At 42.7% G+C, this 19,550-nt stretch overlaps 4 protein-coding genes across 4 annotated transcripts; 2 read left to right on the top strand and 2 right to left on the bottom strand.

The window, feature by feature from the left end:
* Window positions 1–207: 207 nt before the first annotated feature.
* On the bottom strand, window positions 208–6,979 carry LOC127765960 (uncharacterized). Its single transcript, XM_052290944.1, has 6 exons — window positions 6,553–6,979; window positions 5,313–6,230; window positions 3,717–3,764; window positions 3,197–3,636; window positions 780–1,023; window positions 208–671 (listed from the first exon to the last, which is right to left on the bottom strand). Exons 1-6 carry the CDS (start codon window positions 6,811–6,813, stop codon window positions 492–494), a joined length of 2,091 nt encoding a protein of 696 aa, XP_052146904.1. The 5' UTR covers window positions 6,814–6,979; the 3' UTR covers window positions 208–491.
* LOC127765959 (probable NAD(P)H dehydrogenase (quinone) FQR1-like 1) lies at window positions 1,410–3,037 on the top strand. The gene is made up of 2 exons (XM_052290943.1): window positions 1,410–2,136; window positions 2,235–3,037. Exons 1-2 carry the CDS (start codon window positions 1,613–1,615, stop codon window positions 2,467–2,469), a joined length of 759 nt encoding a protein of 252 aa, XP_052146903.1. The 5' UTR covers window positions 1,410–1,612; the 3' UTR covers window positions 2,470–3,037.
* A 5,011-nt stretch (window positions 6,980–11,990) lies between the features above and the next one.
* LOC127767412 (protein NDH-DEPENDENT CYCLIC ELECTRON FLOW 5) lies at window positions 11,991–13,803 on the top strand. The gene is made up of 2 exons (XM_052292746.1): window positions 11,991–13,137; window positions 13,471–13,803. The coding sequence occupies exons 1-2, from the start codon at window positions 12,082–12,084 to the stop codon at window positions 13,660–13,662; spliced, it is 1,248 nt and encodes a 415-aa protein (XP_052148706.1). The 5' UTR covers window positions 11,991–12,081; the 3' UTR covers window positions 13,663–13,803.
* Window positions 13,804–13,926: 123 nt separating this feature from the next.
* Window positions 13,927–18,665, bottom strand: LOC127767413 (PHD finger protein ING2). Its single transcript, XM_052292747.1, has 8 exons — window positions 18,483–18,665; window positions 18,316–18,387; window positions 17,884–18,074; window positions 17,188–17,251; window positions 16,288–16,538; window positions 16,148–16,186; window positions 14,898–15,016; window positions 13,927–14,250 (listed from the first exon to the last, which is right to left on the bottom strand). Exons 1-7 carry the CDS (start codon window positions 18,526–18,528, stop codon window positions 14,918–14,920), a joined length of 762 nt encoding a protein of 253 aa, XP_052148707.1. The 5' UTR covers window positions 18,529–18,665; the 3' UTR covers window positions 13,927–14,250; window positions 14,898–14,917.
* Between the last annotated feature and the right edge of the window lie 885 nt (window positions 18,666–19,550).

Genomic DNA, 19,550 nt, shown 5'->3' with positions numbered 1-19,550 from the left:
GCCTATTCGTTAGCATTTATCTTATGATTCCTTAATTTGTTTTATGTACAACAGTGATCTTTTTCTCTTCTTCTATGACGTGCGTGAAACAGACGTTTGTCTTCTTCATTGACCTTGATACAGCTTTGCCCCGTTGATATTTGATGGTGAAGACATCAAAGTGAACTTTGCAAAGTTGATTAAAAATTATGGAGAAGACCAACTCCGAGGTGTGTTTGGAATCAGCACCTTCCTGGCCCGTGGTTTTGCATTTGGAATCTCTATATAACTCTGGAGATTCTTGGGGGAAACAATATTTTTTAGATGAAGGGAAAAACAAAATACTCCAATTTGGCAGACTGACATTGCACAGAAACAAAGAGAAGGCCTGCAGCTGACCGCCGTACGAGGCTCAAAACAGCAAACTTTATCCTTATCAAGAAGGCCAAAATCACTCAAAAATAAACGATACAATTTGTGCTGCATTTTCATCAGCAAATCAGTAGTAAATTCTACAGAGGTTGAGGTTCAGATGCAGGCTGGAACATGTCGGGGAGCGTCTCGAGCAGGTAGGTGAACAGCCCGCCCAGCAAGAAGATGAACACGAACGCGAGCACGATCTTGGTGATGTACGCTGCCATCGTCTCCTGGTCGCGAGGATTCTTCGCCGACTGCTTCGTGTCATCTCGTCTCTGCATGGCAACCGAAAATTTTATTCAGAGAGGAAATCGTTGCTCATTTTGTTCTTGATTTCCGAGAAGAAAAGAGGAGGAAAAAAATTTTCTGAACTTCTTGCATACCGTGTCGGACGCCGGCGTCTGGTAGTAACCCGGCGCGTCCTGCTCGGTGATGGTCTGCAGCTTCCATCCGTCGCCGTAGTCGGCGAGCGGCGCCGCGGGGCCGAAGCTGACGGGCTCCTCGCCGTCCTTCACGGCCTCGACGTGCAGCGCCGCCGGTGCGCCGGGGGCGAGCTTGCGGTTCACGGCGTGCAGCGCGTACCGCGCCGTCGTCCCGAACGCGAACCGCCGCACCTCGCCGGAGCTCCTGCACTTCACCTCCAAGAACTGCGAGCACACACACACACCACCCACATTGAGCCAATTTCCTTCTCCTCGTTCTCAAGATTGAGGACACTCTACCGTAGAAAAAAAGTAAGCAGGTTTACCGGCGGTGGAGGAGGGTCGCCGGCACCGGCGCCGGCGCCGGAGGCTGCCTTCTCCGGCTCGTCGGGCTTCCGCTCCATCGCGCCGCCGCCTTCCGATTTCGCGATGGTCGCGGCAAGGCGGAGGAGTTGTGGCCGACTGACTTTGGCCCGTGCGCGTGGAGCAGCAGCGAGGAAAAAAGCACGAAAGAATCCGCTACCGGGTTGACTTTTTCCTATCCGTTTCTGGTCCGGGCCGAATCGCTCAGAGATTTCGGCTCAATACCACGCGGGATCCACCGTGATTTCGGCCCAAGATTACGCGGAATCCACCGTGATTTCGGCCCAAGATCACGCGGAATCCACCATTTCGCGAGCACACGCGATGCGCACGCGCGAGGCGGAGACCAAACCAAACACCACCGTCGCGGCGCGTGCGTCTCACCAGTCGCGCGAGCGAGCCGCGTGACGCGGTGGTGGTGGGCACCAGCGATGGGCAAGGGCGGCGGCTGCATCCCGAGCAAGAGGCACCGCGCCGCCGCGGCGGCGGCAGCGCCGGCGTCGCACTCGCACCAGCGCGAGAGGACCTCGATCCCGGCGCCGGCGGCGGCGCCGCGGCCGGTGCGCATCTACGTCGTGTTCTACTCCATGTACGGACACGTCCGGCTCCTGGCGCGGGCGGTGGCGCGCGGGGTGGGCTCCGTCCCGGGCGCGCGGGCGATCCTCTTCCGCGTCCCGGAGACGCTGCCCCCCGCCGTGCTCGCGCGGATGGAGGCCGACGACGGCGGCGGCGGCGGCGACGGCGAGGACGTCATCCCCGTCGTGGACCCCGACGGGCTCCCCGACGCCGACGGGTTCCTCTTCGGCTTCCCTGCCAGGTTCGGCGCCATGCCTGCGCAGATGCAGGCCTTCTTCGACTCCACCGTGCCGCTCTGCCGCCACCAGCGCCTCGCCGGCAAGCCAGCCGGCCTATTCGTCAGCACCGGCACCCAGGCCGGCGGCCAAGAAACCACCGCGTAAGTATCCGCCGCCGCCGCCGCGAGATCGCATCCCTCTCGCATCAGATCATCTCACTCTGCTCCGTGAATCTCTCTGGCTGCATGCATGGATGAAGCTGGACGGCGATCACGCAGCTGGCGCACCACGGGATGCTGTTCGTGCCGATCGGGTACACCTTCGGGGAGGGGATGTTGGAGATGGGCGAGCTCCGCGGCGGGTCGCCGTACGGCGCGGGCGTCTTCTCCGGCGACGGCTCCAGGCCGCCGTCCGAGCTCGAGCTGGCCCTCGCCGAGCACCACGGCAAGTACATGGCCACACTTGTCAAGAAAATGGTGCACGGTGCCTCGTGATCCGAATACTCTACCAAATATGGAATCTCTCGATCGAGAATCCTTGCAATTAGACTGAGATTTCAAGCCGATATCCTCCAGAAATTCAGTGGCATTGTGCGAATTGTGACCTGACTATCTTGCATTGCCCTGCCTGTTCTAGCATGATCAGACCCAAATGTGATATTGGGATTATGGAACAGAAAAGGATGCAGACGGTATGCATAATCTAGGTTTGTCTAAAACAATTACAGAGGTCATCAATAACTGAGAACGATAGTGAGAATTAGGCAGAGGTGACAATATATCACATACTAATGTATAGCAACTCAAAACTATGATATCCAACTCCAAGTCAAAGAGGACTAACATTTCTAAAGCAGTAATATTTCCAGTTTTGGATGTGATAAATGTAAACTTGCAACTACACCAAGAACAAGGGGAAAAAATAACTCAGGTTCATCACTCTCATTTCATCATTGTGCACTCCTAAAGAGTTTTTAAAAAATCGCAGATTCTAGTTGTACAAAGAATATGTCCAGGAAAAAGGTCAGGGGTGTCTACATTTCTGCAGCCCCAACAAATCTAACATTGCCCAACCAACCCCATACAACAAATGTCTGCCCTACTTTTCTTTCCCCGAGGAACTATTCCTAATATATCTAAAGAAACACTCGTTTCCCATGAAACATATCTAATCTGAAAACAGTCTTACACAATGCAGCTTGTAAAATTAATAGCATCTCACTTAGCAGGGGTAGCATTTGTTTTATTTTGCATAGTACTTGCTTGGGGGTCTTCAGTTGTCTTGGATGAAGCACCGTCAATGGCAATGTTCCCCAAGTTCACAGCCATTGCATCTCTCTCTTCATTCTCAATCCTCTGTTTCTCTGAAACACCATCATCGGACGAATTCTGTGTCAGGTCTGATGGCCGTTTAGGCTGCCGGCGAAGGGGCCCGACATCAAGCCATGGATGTTGAAGCAGTTGAGCGGCTGAAGGACGCTTTTCAGGAACAAAATCAAGTATTGGAACAAGAAACTCTGCCATGCCATTTGCATCTATATCACTGAATTCATATTTCTCAACCAAAACCTTGTTGAGCGGCCAAAACCGCAAGCGCCGAATGTGCCTCAAATCCCCATAACGATTGAAGAACTCACGTGAATATCGACCACCCAAGGCAATCTAGGAAACAATGTCTTTGTATTTTATCTATAATTCAGAACAATTTACATGAAAGCTTACGAAGATGGAAAATTTGTTACCTTTCGAGGCATCATTCCTAATAGCTCCATCATCAGCGCGAGGTGATCCTGCTTCAAGCAAGAATTGATCAGAATAAACTTCCAATGGAAAGGGATGGCATTCTGTACTATAGGGAAGACAACTAGATTTCATATCTATCATTATGGTTTTGCTACTTGCCCATATCTATTTCACACAGCATCTCCAAACAATGGCAGGTGTTTAAGAATTATAAAAAGATTACTCAGAGAACTTTTCAATTAGTAATATTGCTAAATGAAAAGTTTGAATAAATTCAGCAGTTGATTTCCCACAAATATGAAGTGGTCAATCAACTAGGACAACTGAATAAAAGGTTTGAGCTTATAATGCAACTTGACAAAAAAAAGCAATTGGCATCATGCATTCATGTAGTCAATGATATGTTCCAATACCATATACCACAAACTTGAAATGTATTATCAATCACATTCAGAATTCATTCAATCAAGATAACCATATGACATACCTGAAAAGAACTAGCTTAGACCAGTCCTTAACATTACCTTTCATCTGTTGCCGATCATTTTTAGAAGAAAACTGTGGCTTTTATCACATTGGTATGACTTAGTTTCATTCTCTCTTTTTTTTCTCTCTTATAGACTACAAGTTATAGCTTCTGTAGAACACGTGATGTAGACGAGTACGTTCACAGATTTTCAAAATGATAAAATCACAATTATAATAGTAAAGTATGTATGCCAGAGACCATGCCAAACTGCCAATAACCGAAACTTCGTTTATTTCTTGAACAAAGCGAGTTTCTAATGCATAGGTGCATGTTATTCATGGTTAAAAGGAAAGTGTCAGACTCGAATAGCCAAGTACACTACAAATTGAATAAACACATGGCATAGCAAAGTTTTCTCCTGTCATCTTATGTGCTACAGTACTTCCACGAGTAAGGAGGAAGAGAGGGTGCGTCGTGTAATTGTGTATGGTGGTGGTGGTTGGTTTGGTTTGGAGGCCTTGTCAGGTCTCATAACTAAGCATGAAAAGAAAATATACTATGTGTTCAAAATTATTGTGAAACAGTAAGCAAACATGAACAAGAAATGAGCTGTATCAGGCCAGTACCCCACAATGTTTTATGTATATCAACCTTACCATTGTCCAAACATGATCGCCTTCAAAACAAAATGTTCTTATTTACAATATTTAAAATTTGATTATCATTTTTTTTCTGGAATAATTGGTTAGATTCCTACCGAATCCCACAAATCTGAGTCAGAAGATGCATCGAAATGCTCAAACTTTATTAAGAAATAATTTCTCCAAAACAATCTTTGTAGCTTTCATTTTATTTGCTTTTGGTTATGAGATCATGGCACAATTAGATGTTAACAAATATCAAATTTCAGAGTGATGTTCCTTTTAAGTATTGTCACAAAAGAAAACCTAGGTACATGCCAAACTGGAGTTTTGGGCTGTAGCCAGTAGATGTCATTTGGCTTGATCACTCAAATTTCTATTGTGATAAGACTCCTATTTTTTTAAGCTAAAGTGTTGACAGGTGATAGTTTGAGTTAAGTTTTGTATAGATATGAAATGTCTTGGAAAGAAATAAATAGACATACCTCATCCCTGTCATAACTGTCACCACTGTGCGGATCAAATAGCACATCTCCTGTGGCAAGCTCAAAGCATATGCATGCAAAGGACCACAAGTCAGCAGATGTAGAATACTTGGATCCCAGTATCACCTCAGGGCATCTGTATTGCCTTGTTTGGATATCACTTGTAAACTGTTTGTATGTCCAACATGCATTTCCGAAGTCTACCAGTTTGCACTTCAGGTCAGCCTCCAATGCCATTTTTTTCCTGGTCCCTTTGCTACCCCGTCTACTCCCTTCACCTTCTTCTTTCTTGTCTCCATCCTGATTCGGACTACCCTCGTTTGCCGTACTCAAATTTCCCCTATCATCTGACCCATCCGTCTCCCCAGATGCAACAGTCCCACTTCCTTCTGAAGTTGCAGCGGCTGCACGCTTGGCTTTCCTCCGAATCTTCTTCTTTTGGTTCCTGGTGAGACCACCATTCACTGATGGTGCATGTGCCTTTGGAGGAGGATCATCAGTTCTTGCAGAAGGTGCCACCAGCGGCACACCTGATTTCCGGGGGTCCTTCGAGGGATCAATAGTGGATTCAAGCAATATATTCTCAGGCTTAAGGTCAGTGTGAATGATTGAAAGTGTACGGTGGAGATAGTCAAGGCCAATGAGCACATGTCGGCATATCTCCTTAACCATGGGAAGTGGAATTCCATGGTAATCCGTGTACTTTATCAGGGTCAGCAAATTATCACCAAGAAACTCAAACACCATGCACACATGGTTCCCATTAGGCCCCGAGTGCTTGAAGTGGTCAAGAAGCTTAACGACGCACCGAGAGTCATCAGGATCACCATCGGCAATCTGCTTCAAGATCTTGATCTCATCCATGGCCGCCTCTGTGTAGTGCTGTGCACTCTTCTGCACCTTCAGCGCCACATATCTCTGCATATATATAACCAACAAATTCAGAAACACAAAGGGTATATAAGAACAGATACATTTCGTGTATGATGATGGTGGGATTAACGAATAAAACAGTACTCATTAACAACGAAATTAGCAATTATGATACCACCAAAGCAATAACGAACAGGTTGCGGGTACAAACGAAACCGCCCGCAATACACCAGATGATTAAAACGCATCCAGGTCGAGATTTCCCACAAATCATCACGAATCTAGGAAGGGAAAAGGGGGGAACGCCCATTCCACGAGGAAATTTAAGGGGAAGGGGGTGGGGGGGGCAAAAGGGATTCGAACGCACGGAGTGGCCGGTGTCCCAGGCGAGCCAGACGGTGGAGAAGTGGCCCCATCCGAGCTTGGACTGCACGACGTAGGCGCCCTGCTTGAACGAGTCCCCGACGCGGACGGCGTGGTACCCTCCCCGGCGGTAGTCCTCCGTGCCCTCGTCCTCCGACGTGTAGTCGCTGCTGCCGCCACCGTCGCCGTCGTCCCCCTCCGTCCCCGCCTCCGCCTCCATCTCCGCCTCCTCCGCCCGCCGCCTCGTCGCCCTTGCCTCCGCCATCGCCGGGGGATGCCCTAGATCTGAGCGCCGCGGGATGCGGTGGGCCGCGCGGATTAGGGTTTTGGGGCGGCGCCGCGCGGATTTTGGTGGTGGCGGAGGTGGAGAGGGTGGTGGTGGCGCTCGCCTTCCGCCGCTGCTGCTTCCCTCACCGCGGCTCGAGGGGGGTCAGTTTTATTATGGCAAAATTTATCGGTGGGGACGCAACTAATTTAATTACCATCTTAATAAAGTTTACCAAACGAGTTTTAAATTTGGGTTCGATTTTTATTTTTATTTTTTTGGGTGAGAGGACAGGCTAACTAAATATCCTCCGTGAATCTACACGCTTTGAGGGTACATTATAGTAATCATAGTAATAAAAAGCAAGTTTAATAGGATAGCCAGCTACTAGCTCTAAATCATCTATAATCAATTTAGTAGCCAATTTATATATAATAGTTACCTATAAACATATGCTACATTATTAATGTATGGCCCCACCTGTCATACAATCATTGTGTCTTGAAATCTATATTATAGCTGGCTATAAGTCTGTAATCTACTGCTCTTCTCTTCTCTATTGTCTCCTTAAAATATGATTATAGTTGGTTTATAATCTACTATTTGTACATGCTCTGAATAAATAAAAAGGCCAATTGTAAAATGGTCCCGTTCTTCTCATCGTATTGTAATTCAAGATTTTGAGTATGGGTCTTAATTCCTCCATTCAAAAATGTTGCTACCTAGCACGTGATTGGATATTTCCTAAAACAATGAATCTGGACAAATTCAATCACGTGTTAGATAGTACTCCCTCCATCCCAAATATAAGCATTTTTAGCTATGAATCTGGACAACTGTGTCTAGATTTATAGCTAAAAAGTTGTTATAGTCTAGAACAGAGGTAGTAATATTTTGAAACGAAGGAAGTAGTTTATGATGGGATTTTCTCAGCATCATTTTTTTTTAATTCAATGACTTGTGCTGGTTTCATAACATTAACTGGTAACATGGTCTGCAATCAATGACTCGATATGTTGGGGGGAGGGGGGGGGGGTACGAGAATTTCCCATGGATTTGTGAGCGGTATAGATACATATACTAAAATTGTTAAAAGTTCATGCCAATATCATGTATTCAACAAAATGCTGAAAATATTTTGTAGGTTGTTTTGACTTTAATCAAAATCAAATTGTTTCAAATTTGATCAAGCTTATAAAAAACTAACATTTTCAACCCATACAAATATATTATGAAAATATATTCAATTACTAATTTAATAAAACTAATTTGGTATTTTAAACATTATTATATTTGTTTATAAATTTAGTGGAAAGCAGTTGTTAAAGAATGGGATAGTGCATTGGTGTAGTCGTGTTGTAACAATTATCTAATATATATTAACCGTCATGTTAAAAATAATATCTTTTTAGGAACGGAGGAAATATATGTTAAATATACTTAATTACTTTAGAACAAGACGTGAACATTTCAGATAAAAGCATAGCTTGCTGTCTACCAAGCTTTATTTTTGCAAGAAAGATAAATGTGTAGGACGCCTGCTACCTGGAAAAGCAAGTTCATGTTCAGGTTCATGCTCCCTGTCAAGTGCAAGGTCAATTCCAAGCATCAATAATTCCTTGAAAAATATAAACGCATCCACTATGACATGGACATGTTGGAGAGAAACAAGGGAACTGACCTACACTGATGAATAATCCTATGCAATTGAGACACATGAGGAATAGTGAAAATTGTTGGAATGTTGGGTCTACACTCTACACGGCCGCAACTTATATATTTGTCGCGTATAAACTTGTAACTCTATTTGCTTGACACGGTAAATCTCTTCACTGTTTTTTTTGCTTTGATTTTACAGAGATTTCAGCAACGAGCATATGAAAAATGCGGAAAATTAATTCACCATATCGCCTTGGAATATTCTAGAGAACAGGGAAGAGCAGGCTTGGCCATGTGAACTTGTCTAGAACTTCGATTTGGTTAATTAGAAGCTTTGTACGGCTCAAAAGAATCACTACCAGCAGTATAATATTAAGGGCATGTTGAGTTCCTAAACAAAATTTTTTACGCTGTCACATCGAATATTTGGACACATATATGAAATATTAAATGTAGAAAGAAAACCAATTACACAATTCGCCAGGAAATTGCGAGAAGAATCTTTTAAGCCTAATTGTGCTATAATTTGACAATGTTGTGCTATAGTAAACATTTGCTAATGACGAACTAATTAGGTTCTCGTAGTTTCTTGACAGAATCTGTAATTTGTTTTGTTATTAGACTACGTTTAATAATATAAATATGTATCTATATATCCGATGTGACATACGTGGACAAAATTTTTTGCCAACTAAACAGGCCCTAAGCAAACAACATTACAGACAAAAAGCACAAAAGATAGATAAAGTAATCAACTGCTTGTTTTAATTAATCATTTTTCTCCACTAAGTTGTTTTAATTAATCATTTTCCTCCACTAAGTCCCATCACATGCATGAGCTCGAATTCTGAATAAGAAAACAATGTCTCCAGAAACAATGTTGATTTTATACAGTACTGTTAGTGCAGTAGCAAGTGACTGATGTATGGACCCAGACTCATATATGAGCCTATCAATAGTACTGTAGATGATCTGCATCCCTCCAGAAAATGCTACTCTTGTACCCTTGCAAACAGTAGCACACACAGCAAGAAACTGTTATCTGCCCGCTTCTTTACAGCTCATTGTTTGGTTTTTGTTTATCAGTCAAACTAAAATTTAGATTTTAATTCCTACTTTATCGATAGAAACGACGCACTATCTAAAAATAGATTTTAAACTCAATTAAATATTGATTTTGATTTTTTATGATAGTTTATTTTTCAGCTATAAATATAAAAAAGTTTTATTTGTATTTTTTTACTTCGTTTATTTTTGTGCTGTTGTTTTCTGACGAAAATTAACGGGCAATGTGTCTGCTGCTCCCTCCCTGCGTCGCAGACTCGCAGTGCAGAGAGGCGAGAGCTGGACCAGCGGCAGCGCGGCGCATCAGCACTGCTGCCAAATCGGTGCGGCAGTGTGCGTATCCCTGAAAATTCAGTGCATTAGTAGGGGCTGAAAATTAGGTGACATTTATTATTATTATTTATTTATTTAGAGAATAATAAACTTTACCCGGTCTCTACATCTAATCGGATATAAACAACCTTTTTAAATTGAGAATTTAGCCCCTCGTAAAACCCAATCTGAAAATTAGGTGACATTGTGGTGTTTAGTAGCACAACCGCATATACTACCAGCTGCACACGTACGGATAATCAGTGGAAAACAAAGAGCAATCTGAGAGCAATTCATCTGTGTCGCGGGAGCAGCAGCAATGATGCTAGTAACCGTATAGTTTAGGGCCCATTTTGACCAAAGGATATTTGGAGAAACTTTAAAGGATTCTAATTCTAAGATAATTTTTCCTATGTGGAATGACCTAAATTATAGGAATTTTGGAAAAAAAAAATCTACCATAGCTTAGGGCCTCTTTGATTTGTAGAAAAATTATAGGATCTTGAAGGATTTCAATCATATATGAAAATTTACTATGAAGACCTTTGAAATAAAAAAATGAACCATATCCTATTATTGAAAATTTCTATGTAATGGACAATCTTATAAAGAATTTGAAGGAAATTTTGCAAGAGCTTCAACTTTTTGAAAATTTTCTTTTGAGTCTATCTCTCTCATCCAATTCATGTGTTTTTAAATGGTATTTCCTGTATTTTTTCTACGTTTTGCAATCCTCTATTTTGTATTCCTATTTCTATTATAATTGAGTTTTTTATATTCTTTCATTTTTTTTTCATTCCTACGATTTAAAGGGTCCTCAAAACTCTTAGAAAAATTCCTTGTGTTATTCCCTCTTCAAATTCCTATACTAATTTCCTGTGAAACATCCAAACAACAAGATTGAGTAATTCCCGTGTTTTGACATTCTAATTCCTATATTCTTTTATTCTTGTATTTTTAAATCTTGCATACCAAAGGAGCCATTAGTCTAAATTCTTACGTCTTGTTTGCAACAAAAGAAAAACAAGAGAGAAGGATTTAAGGATTTGAAAAAACATGAACCATGAAAATTCCTTTGAAAATCATATGAAATGAATCATTTCTTTAGGATTGGACGATATTTTAGGATTTTCAAAGAATTCAAATCCTTAGAATTTCTGTAGTGTCCTTTGGAATGAAGGAATGCAACTTTAAAAATCTTATAGACCTGGTTTTCTATATTCCATGTTTTATTTTCCTTTGAGAAGTTTATTCTCACCTCGTGGATTTCTTTTAACGTGTCTTTAATTCCTATAATTTTGTCGTGTTATGCAAACGACTACTATTTTATGCAGGAATTTTATAAGGCATGAGATTTTTATCCCCGTGTTTCAAAATCCTATGTTTTAAAGGAACCTGTAAGATTAGCAACGTAAATTTTGATCATAGGAAGTATAAGTACCGCCTCTGTCCCAAAAGAGTACAGTTTTGCATTGTTTATGTGCAATGTTTGATTGTCCGTCTTATTTGAGAAAAAAATATGATTGGTATTTTTATTGTTATTAGATAATAAAATATGAATGGTACTTTATATGTGACTATTTTTAATTAATTTTTTAAATAAAACAAACGATCAAACATTGGACATTAAAATCCATAACTACACTTAAAATAAAATAAAATGAGATGTAGTAGTAAAGTATACCCTCCAATATCCTACCGAGATCACAATGTTCTTTTCTCATTTCGGTTCCGTTCGTTTGGGCTATTAGGGAATAACTAATTACTATCTCCGTCCCAAAATAAACACAGCTATGAGTTTCTATGCCAAACTTTAATCATCCGTTTTATTTAAAAATTTTTTATGATTAGTATTTTTATTGGTATTAGATTATAAAATATGAATAGTATTTTATGCGTGATTATTTTTTTTAGTTTTTTCAAAAAAAAATTAAACAAGACGAACGATTAAAGTTGGACACAGAAACTTATGGCTGCACTTATTTTGGGATGGAGAGAGTAAGTTTTAATTAGTATAAACTTTAAAATTAATTATATTTGATATTTTAAAGCAACTATCACATAATTTTTTTTGCACTTAAAAAGCGTGAGAACGGAAAAGGGATATTTTCGTCACATTTCAACCTCAAAACCCGAAGACACTGCTGACACACACAGGTACAGATAGAGAGAACTTGCAGTCTTTCAGATAAGGCTACACTGCCACTCGACCAATTCTTGCAAGAATTGGCCATGGCGTTCTGCACTCCTACTGCCACCACTCCTCCTCATGCCACTCCACCTCCTCTCACCACCTCATGGAAGCAGCTCGCCTTCTGCAACTCTTCCCGGCTAGCCGCCGGCGGCGGCGGCGGCGGCGTCGGCCAGAGGGCGCGGCCGGCCGGTGCAAGTGTTGAGGCGCGCGCATTGGCGCCGGCGTCGACGGCGGCAGACGCGGCGGCGGCGGCGGCTGCGGCGGCACCCGCCCCTCCCAACGTGGACTACCTGGCGGCGGAGTTCGCCGGCCACGGCGTCAGCTTCGAGGCCGTCGGCGGCAGCTGCGCCGTCAAGATGGAGCTGCGCAACGGCAGCGCCGCGCACGTGCTGCTCCCGGGCGGCCTCGTCACGTCCTACAAGCCGGCCATGTGGCACGGCGCCCCCACCGAGGTGATCCACACCACCGTCGCCGAGGGCCTCGGCGGCCGCGCCGTCATCCGCGGCGGCGTGTCGCTGGACCTCCGCTGCGGCGGCGCCGCCGGCGGAGGCGGTGACGGGATGCCACCGTGGTCGCCGAGCGGCGCATGGTCGCTCCGCGACGTCAGGGGGAGCCCCACGGGCTCCATCGAGGTCGAGCTGGCCTCCGCCGCGCCGCCGGAGGCGAGCGGCGTCGAGGCGAGGTGCGTCGTGACGCTGCACCCGGAGGCGCTGGCGACGGAGTTCACGGCGAGGAACGCCGCCTCGCCGTCGCCGGTGGCTCTGTCCGCCGCGGTGTCCACCCACCTCCGCGTGAGCACGCCGGACGCCACCTACGCCGTGGGGCTCCAGGGCTCCGACTACCGCGCCATAGATCCCGTGCTCTCGGAGTTCGCCATCGTGCCCCCGGACTTCATGTCGCGGTCGTCGTCGGCGACGACGCTCGCGCGGCGCTGGGCCACCAAGGGGTTCGACGCGGTCCTCTCCGGCGGCGGCGGCGGCGGCGCGGGGGCGCAAGAGGCCGACGGCGAGGAGGACGACGACTACAAGCGGATGACCGAGGAGATGTGCCGCATCTACAGCCACGCCCCCCGCCAATTCACCATCATCGACAGGGTACGTACGTAAAACCAAAACCAAAATGGTGTTCGCAAAATGAGGATGAAAATTAAGGGCAGATAAAACGAGAAAATTATCAGTGATTAATTGAATTTTGTTTATTATAAATTTGAAAAATAAATTTAGTTGATATTTTAAAGCAAAGTTTTACATAAAACGTATCATTTAGCGGTTTAAGAAATGTGTTAAGGAATACTGATGTGGAAAGAAAAGAATATTACTAAAAAAACACAAAAAATTCACACACGACAGCTCAATTTTCGTAATAAAAGTGAAATAAATTTCTCAAATTCGATCTGAACTTTTGATCAAATTCGTTTGATGGTGCAGGGGAGGAGGAACTCCATTTGCGTTCAGCGGAGAGGGTTCGAGGAGGTGTACGTGTTCAGCCCGGGGTCAAAGTACCAGTGGTACGGGAAGTACGCCTACGTGTGCGTGGGGCCCGCCATGCTGGAGCCCATCGTGCTGTCACCTGGGGCCACATGGTCAGGGGCTCAGTACCTGCGCAACCCAAACCTCTAGATAGACAAGACAAGACAGGCTAGCTGGCGACTCAATGCTGCTGGGGAACAAAACAATGGTCATTGTACATGTTGGCTCACAATAAGCAAGAAAAACATGTGAAACAATATATATATGTTTGCAAATGTGTTTCACTGATTACTGTGGTGTTCTACTTATGCAAGATGCGATGCTCAAAAGAGCAGAATCATGTGAGATCAGTGGAGATGAAGCTTCACCAACTATGGAAATGGATACTTGGTAGCCAACATTTGGGAGACTACAGCAGCTGCACTGAGCAGTAAAGCATTTCACCACTATAAGAATAACTGTCTCACAGGGAGAGATTTTTGAACAAGTTTATATATATAGTCTTACTGTTGCCCCTTGCATATACATGGACAAACTAAAGTAAACCTGGTGAACCAACAACCTTAACCCACTGTTAACTGTCAAGTAATGCGCACCCTACAATTCCAAAGTTGTCACCATTTTGCATCCTACCAACTTTGGACCACCTCATTACTGAGGATTCCCTCATGCATCTTCTGAAACCGCTCCGAGCGCCGAACTAACACATGAGCAGTGGAGCCACTGTCCTGCTTCGCACTGTTGAGCCAACATATAATAGTTAGGAACTTAGGATAGAAAGGCCACTTCGTAAATACAAAATCTGAATCTATCCGATCAATATAACATGAGCTGGCACATCAAACATGATCATGTGATGATTAATTACAATTTAATTGGCTTCCCGTTGTGATCCCACAGTTGGATTGATATGTTTTTTCCTGCACAAAGTTAATCAAACAGTTTTTGTTTGGCAATGGAAGTATTTAAAGATGGGGCATTATGTGTTGACTGCAATGTGCTACATGCGACCTAGTTAACAATTATGTGATGTATGACTAGCAAGTTTCTCTAGACAAGTTCATTTTTGTTGTACCTATAGCTTTGCCTTTTCTAAGTCTTTTTCTCCCCCTAACTTACCCCATTCTTTTCACTACAGAGGCCGACATTCCAATTTGGAATTCTGATACTGCTAGTGCACTATATATTTGTAAAAGGAAAAATCTGAAAAGCAAATCTTTGGACTTGAATGAAGGATTGAGTCATATGACGTAAATTCTCCTTTACACCTCTACACCGTTCTACAACAATGAATATTCATTTGGAAGATGGAATGAATTCAAGAGCTTCTATAAGGCAAATTAGGATTTGTAGAAAGCAAAAGCGGCAAGTAGTATGCTTCTTACCAACTTTGGAGAACCTCTCATTAAAGATTCCTGCATGTTGGGCAAAACCATTTCCCCTTGAATCTCGTTTCTGGTGTCAGACCAACACAAGTGTAATGGAACCATTCACCTCCTTCGCACTGTTGAGAAACATTAAACAGCTAACACTTAGCATAGGTTGATGCCTTTTGTAGAACAAACCCATAACTCATTAAGAACAAAACAACTTGTATTGACAAGTTCTAGAACATCTGCCAATTGCAACAAGTTCAAGGATATATAAGCAAGAGGCGTCCCAATATTTATAATCTAAATGACAAGAGTAAAGCAGCGATAGGAGTGAGCAAGAAAATTAAAAGGCCGAGAAACCGAACCACACGGCCCATATTTTGCTAATATGGCCGGCTAAATCACCAAGACAGGCTTCGGTGATCTGGTATTCGGTCGGCCTCGAGGCTTTGCAGACCGAAGCGGCGTAATAACCTAAGACTAACATGCAATCAACTTTCTAAGCTACTGACGTCGTGAATTTTGCACCTACCATGCATGGCTCGATCCTTCGAGGATTTTATTCACAATCAACCAAGAATTCTGTGCTGCAGTATACATGGTAATAATATATATATATATATACACACACACCCGTGGATCCTAATGATTATGTGGTGTGTGGATTCGCAATGCAGCCCAACATCTGACGTCTTCCCACATTGGCTGACTGCCCATGGCTACAGCCCAACATTCGCTGCAAAGTTGGCATTTTATTTTTACATGATGGACAATGTGTAATTACTATCAGTTTGTTCTAGTAGAGCTGAATAAATTGACCGAACTGACCAAAGTATTATTCAGTTAATCAGGTTCTGTTTCTATTTTTTATTCCGCTAATTCAGTTTTCCAGATTGTTCAACAGAAATATATAATTCATTCGGTGTAAAAAATATTATAACTGACCAAATCAGCCAAACGATCACCCCTAAGCAGTGAGGCATGTCCTCATTCTGGATGGCAGCAAGTAAGAACAAATGGTAAAAGGAAATTACAAGCATAAGATAAGATGATCACCGCCACCCTAGCAGTCTAGCCACAACATCATGGATCCAATGCTATATTGCTTGAAATAATAATTAAAATCACAACAAAAATCACACTTCAGAATGTTCTAAAGCTTCTCTAAAACTACCTGATAAAAGTGAAAGTAGTAACTTAGAACATAGGAATTAAACTCCTCCAAAAGAAAACCATCATTACTTAGCACCATAAAGACTTACGTTATCATTGTCACAAGCAATCATATCACCATATGAAATCTGAAATATCAATAAGAAGCAGAGGCCCTTTCAGAAAACATCTTAGAAAAAGTTTGATGTAGACTAATTTCCAGGAAAATCGCTATACATTCCAAGCTGACCTGGTGGCATATACAGTATGTTGGTTCATTTGGATCAATTGTTTGATCCACATCCATAGGTGCAGTTGTTTTCTTGTTGCTACCTGGAGGGGGCATTAAGTCGAAGTCCATACCCCTTTCCCTGTCCCATTCCCTCTCTCTGAACTTCTTTGTTGCTTGAGGTGTACTGAAACCAGGCCTCCGTTTGTCATCCCTGCTAAATGCTGAAATTGCAGGAAGGATTGATGGTTCATCTGGAGGTATCTTTCCTTCTGCAAATGAGATCAGCTCATTAATATAACAATATTCTGCTCAATAGGATGACCTTTCTAAGATACAAGTAAATGCTAGGGATAATTGTGCTTCAGACCCTATTCTGAAGGCTAACTACCAACTTGCGCCCCCCCCCCCCCCCTTCCTTTCCAATTTTGCTCATTTGACCCCACTTTTCAAAAACGAACCTGCCGTCTGACCCTCTTCTAACCACACCATTAGGAGTGTTATTAGAAAATGCATTTAGAGAATGAACAAGACCAAAATGCCCTTGGAAAAATAAACAAGACCACAGTATCGGCCTTTCCCGTTTCAGCCTCAAATCTAGGTCAAATTTGTTAAACTAAGTCAAATATGTCAAACCTGTGTCAATTTTGTCTCATATTTTAGTCAAAAATTGCCATCACATTTTTATAGGGATAAGGTAAAAAAAATTGGATCAAATAAACGAAGATTTTGAGAAATTAGGGTCAAATGAGCAAGGATATAAATGGTATTTTTCCCTGAGTTAACCCCGTTAGGTTGTCTTCATGAAACAGGTTCATGCCTGATCTTCATTTTTGAAAAAAGAGGGTCAAATGAGCAAACTTGAAAAAAACAGGGTCAAAAACACAATTGCTCCTAAATGTTACTATCTCTTGATTATACCTTGCTTCAAGTCTTCTGCAAACTGGCCTAAGTCTTCATCCAGACGTTTGATATGACTCTCTATCTGTACAATAATCCATCCATGGTACTTACAGTTAGGTATTAACAAAATATTATAGGATATAAATGACACAAATTGGAACAAATATCAAAAATGGATTTTGTTTCGTTAGTCTGGGTCCCTGAATGGGACACAGTGAGTTGATAATGTAATTGAGATTCTAGAATTAGGACATGCAATTTAGTATATGATTCTAGCATTGATGTAATTTAGTGTCAGGCATCTGAACATTCAATTTAGTATATGGGCAGTATGAGACATAACACAGTATGACAGACATCAGGCTTTTCATTAAATCTCATGAGATAATCTCAAGATGCCAGATACTATTAGTGGTTTGTAATTGTAACAAAACAGAGTTTTTAGACTGCAAACATTAGTCTTCCTGTGTGATTCTTCTAAGTTCGTAACTATTCATTATGGAATCTGGAGTTGAACTCGACAAACGCAAACTGTCAAAATAAGTTTGGACTTTAATATAGAACGATCAAGTTTGTTTAGGTGTATCAATTAAAGGGTATCTAAGATCTCGTCTAAAAGAAAAGCGAGCAACTAAGATGGCACTTAACATGAAATGAAATGTACAAGTTCCTTGAGTTACGGGACTAGAAAAAAATGAAGGGTGCATGCAGAACCAGGTCATAAGCTTGGCGTGCAAGCAACACTTTCTCGGTGCAGAGACTCAACGCATTGTCCTGACTAGCTTCGATGTCCTTTTTCATTCTCTCTGAGGCAGATTCATCATCATCCATGTTTGACCTGTCGAACCCATGGGATGGCACTCCGAGTAGATACTTTATCTGTTCTTTGGTCTGTCCCATAATGCCTGCATCAACAGAAACATAATCCGTACAACTACAAACTTGAGAAAACTATCAATATCACATAAATTTAATCTATAAGTGGGCACTAGCCCTATACAAAACAATCACATGACATTATAGCCTTGTATCAACTATTAAAAAATACTACATATCAGAAGTACCCAAAATGATTATCTTTTTAATTTTTTTTTGGATAATCTGTATTTTAGAAAAATGAAAAAGGAGTGTAAAAAAGATCATCACCATGAGCCCTCTCGTCGAGCTCGCGCATGGTGGAGAGAATCCTCTGCAGGTCGCCGGCCAGCGTGCTCGAATCTGCGACAAGAAATGGAGCCAATAAACAGAAGCAAATCGAAGGCAACCGCAAAAAAAAATTCGACGGCCTCTGACACGGGAGCTAGCAATCTCACACTCGAGGTAGTCGTCGACGTACACGCCGGTGCGGGCGATCGCCATGGCGGTCGATTAGAGGACGGATCCGGCGGCGTCCCTGGCTCAATCCTTCGATTTGGGGTCGATTTGAGGACCAATCCGGCGGCTCCCGATCCTTCGATTTGGGGATTAGGGTTTCGGGGAGGACGGCGGCTAGCAAAAAAACATTTTTTTTCAGAGAAATCCACTGGGCTAGTGGGCTTGTCTGGTTCTGTGGGCTCTGAACCGTCGGTGGAGGCCTCATGGGCCTTTCCTGTTCCCTGATCTGTATGATATTTTTCACCAGATCTTGATAAATTAGGTCGAATTTTACTATTTCAAATTTGAATTCTTGAAAACCATTCAAGTTTTACGTGGAATCTACTTCCATCCCAAGTAAAACTTCAGAACCTCAAAATTTGACGGTTTTCAACCTAGGTAATATAGAGTTGGTGGGTTTGGACTATAAACGTGAATCTATTGGTGGGTGGCGGAAGAGATGATGCAAAGTTAGCGAGGGACGACGGTGGCTCGGAAGTCAGAACTCAGAACCATAGATGATGAGGATGCTTTCAGATAACCTTGAGTATTCTTTTATGAAAGATATTATAGACTATTGATTTTGACACAAGCACACAATCATCCCTATGAATATACACACACTTTACATCTATCTTTGTTTCGTAAGAACACCTTCAAAAATTGAGCCAGTGTATATTGAAATTGATGAAGTTATTAAGGTGCTTCAACATCGACAATACAATATGTCTCCAAGTGTTTTAAGCATCCTTGAACGTGATGTGGGCGTGTGCATGATAACACGTGGGTCCATATTTAACTAATACTTCATCCGTTTTACAATGTAAGTCATTCTAGCATTTTGCACATTCATATTGATGTTAATGAATCTAGATAGATATATATGTCTAGATTCATTAACATCAATATAAATATAGGAAATGCAAGCATACAACCAATGAGTATTTAGATGACTCTTTGGGTTCTAATAAAACATTTAATTTATCTCTTCATTTAAGTCGAAAAAAATATAAAGACTACAAATAGGA

This window comes from Oryza glaberrima, chromosome 3 (assembly GCF_000147395.1).
Source record: "Oryza glaberrima chromosome 3, OglaRS2, whole genome shotgun sequence".
NCBI lineage: Eukaryota > Viridiplantae > Streptophyta > Magnoliopsida > Poales > Poaceae > Oryza > Oryza glaberrima.
The sequence above is the reverse complement of the archived record's forward strand: the minus strand, read 5'-3'. Positions and strand labels throughout refer to the sequence as shown.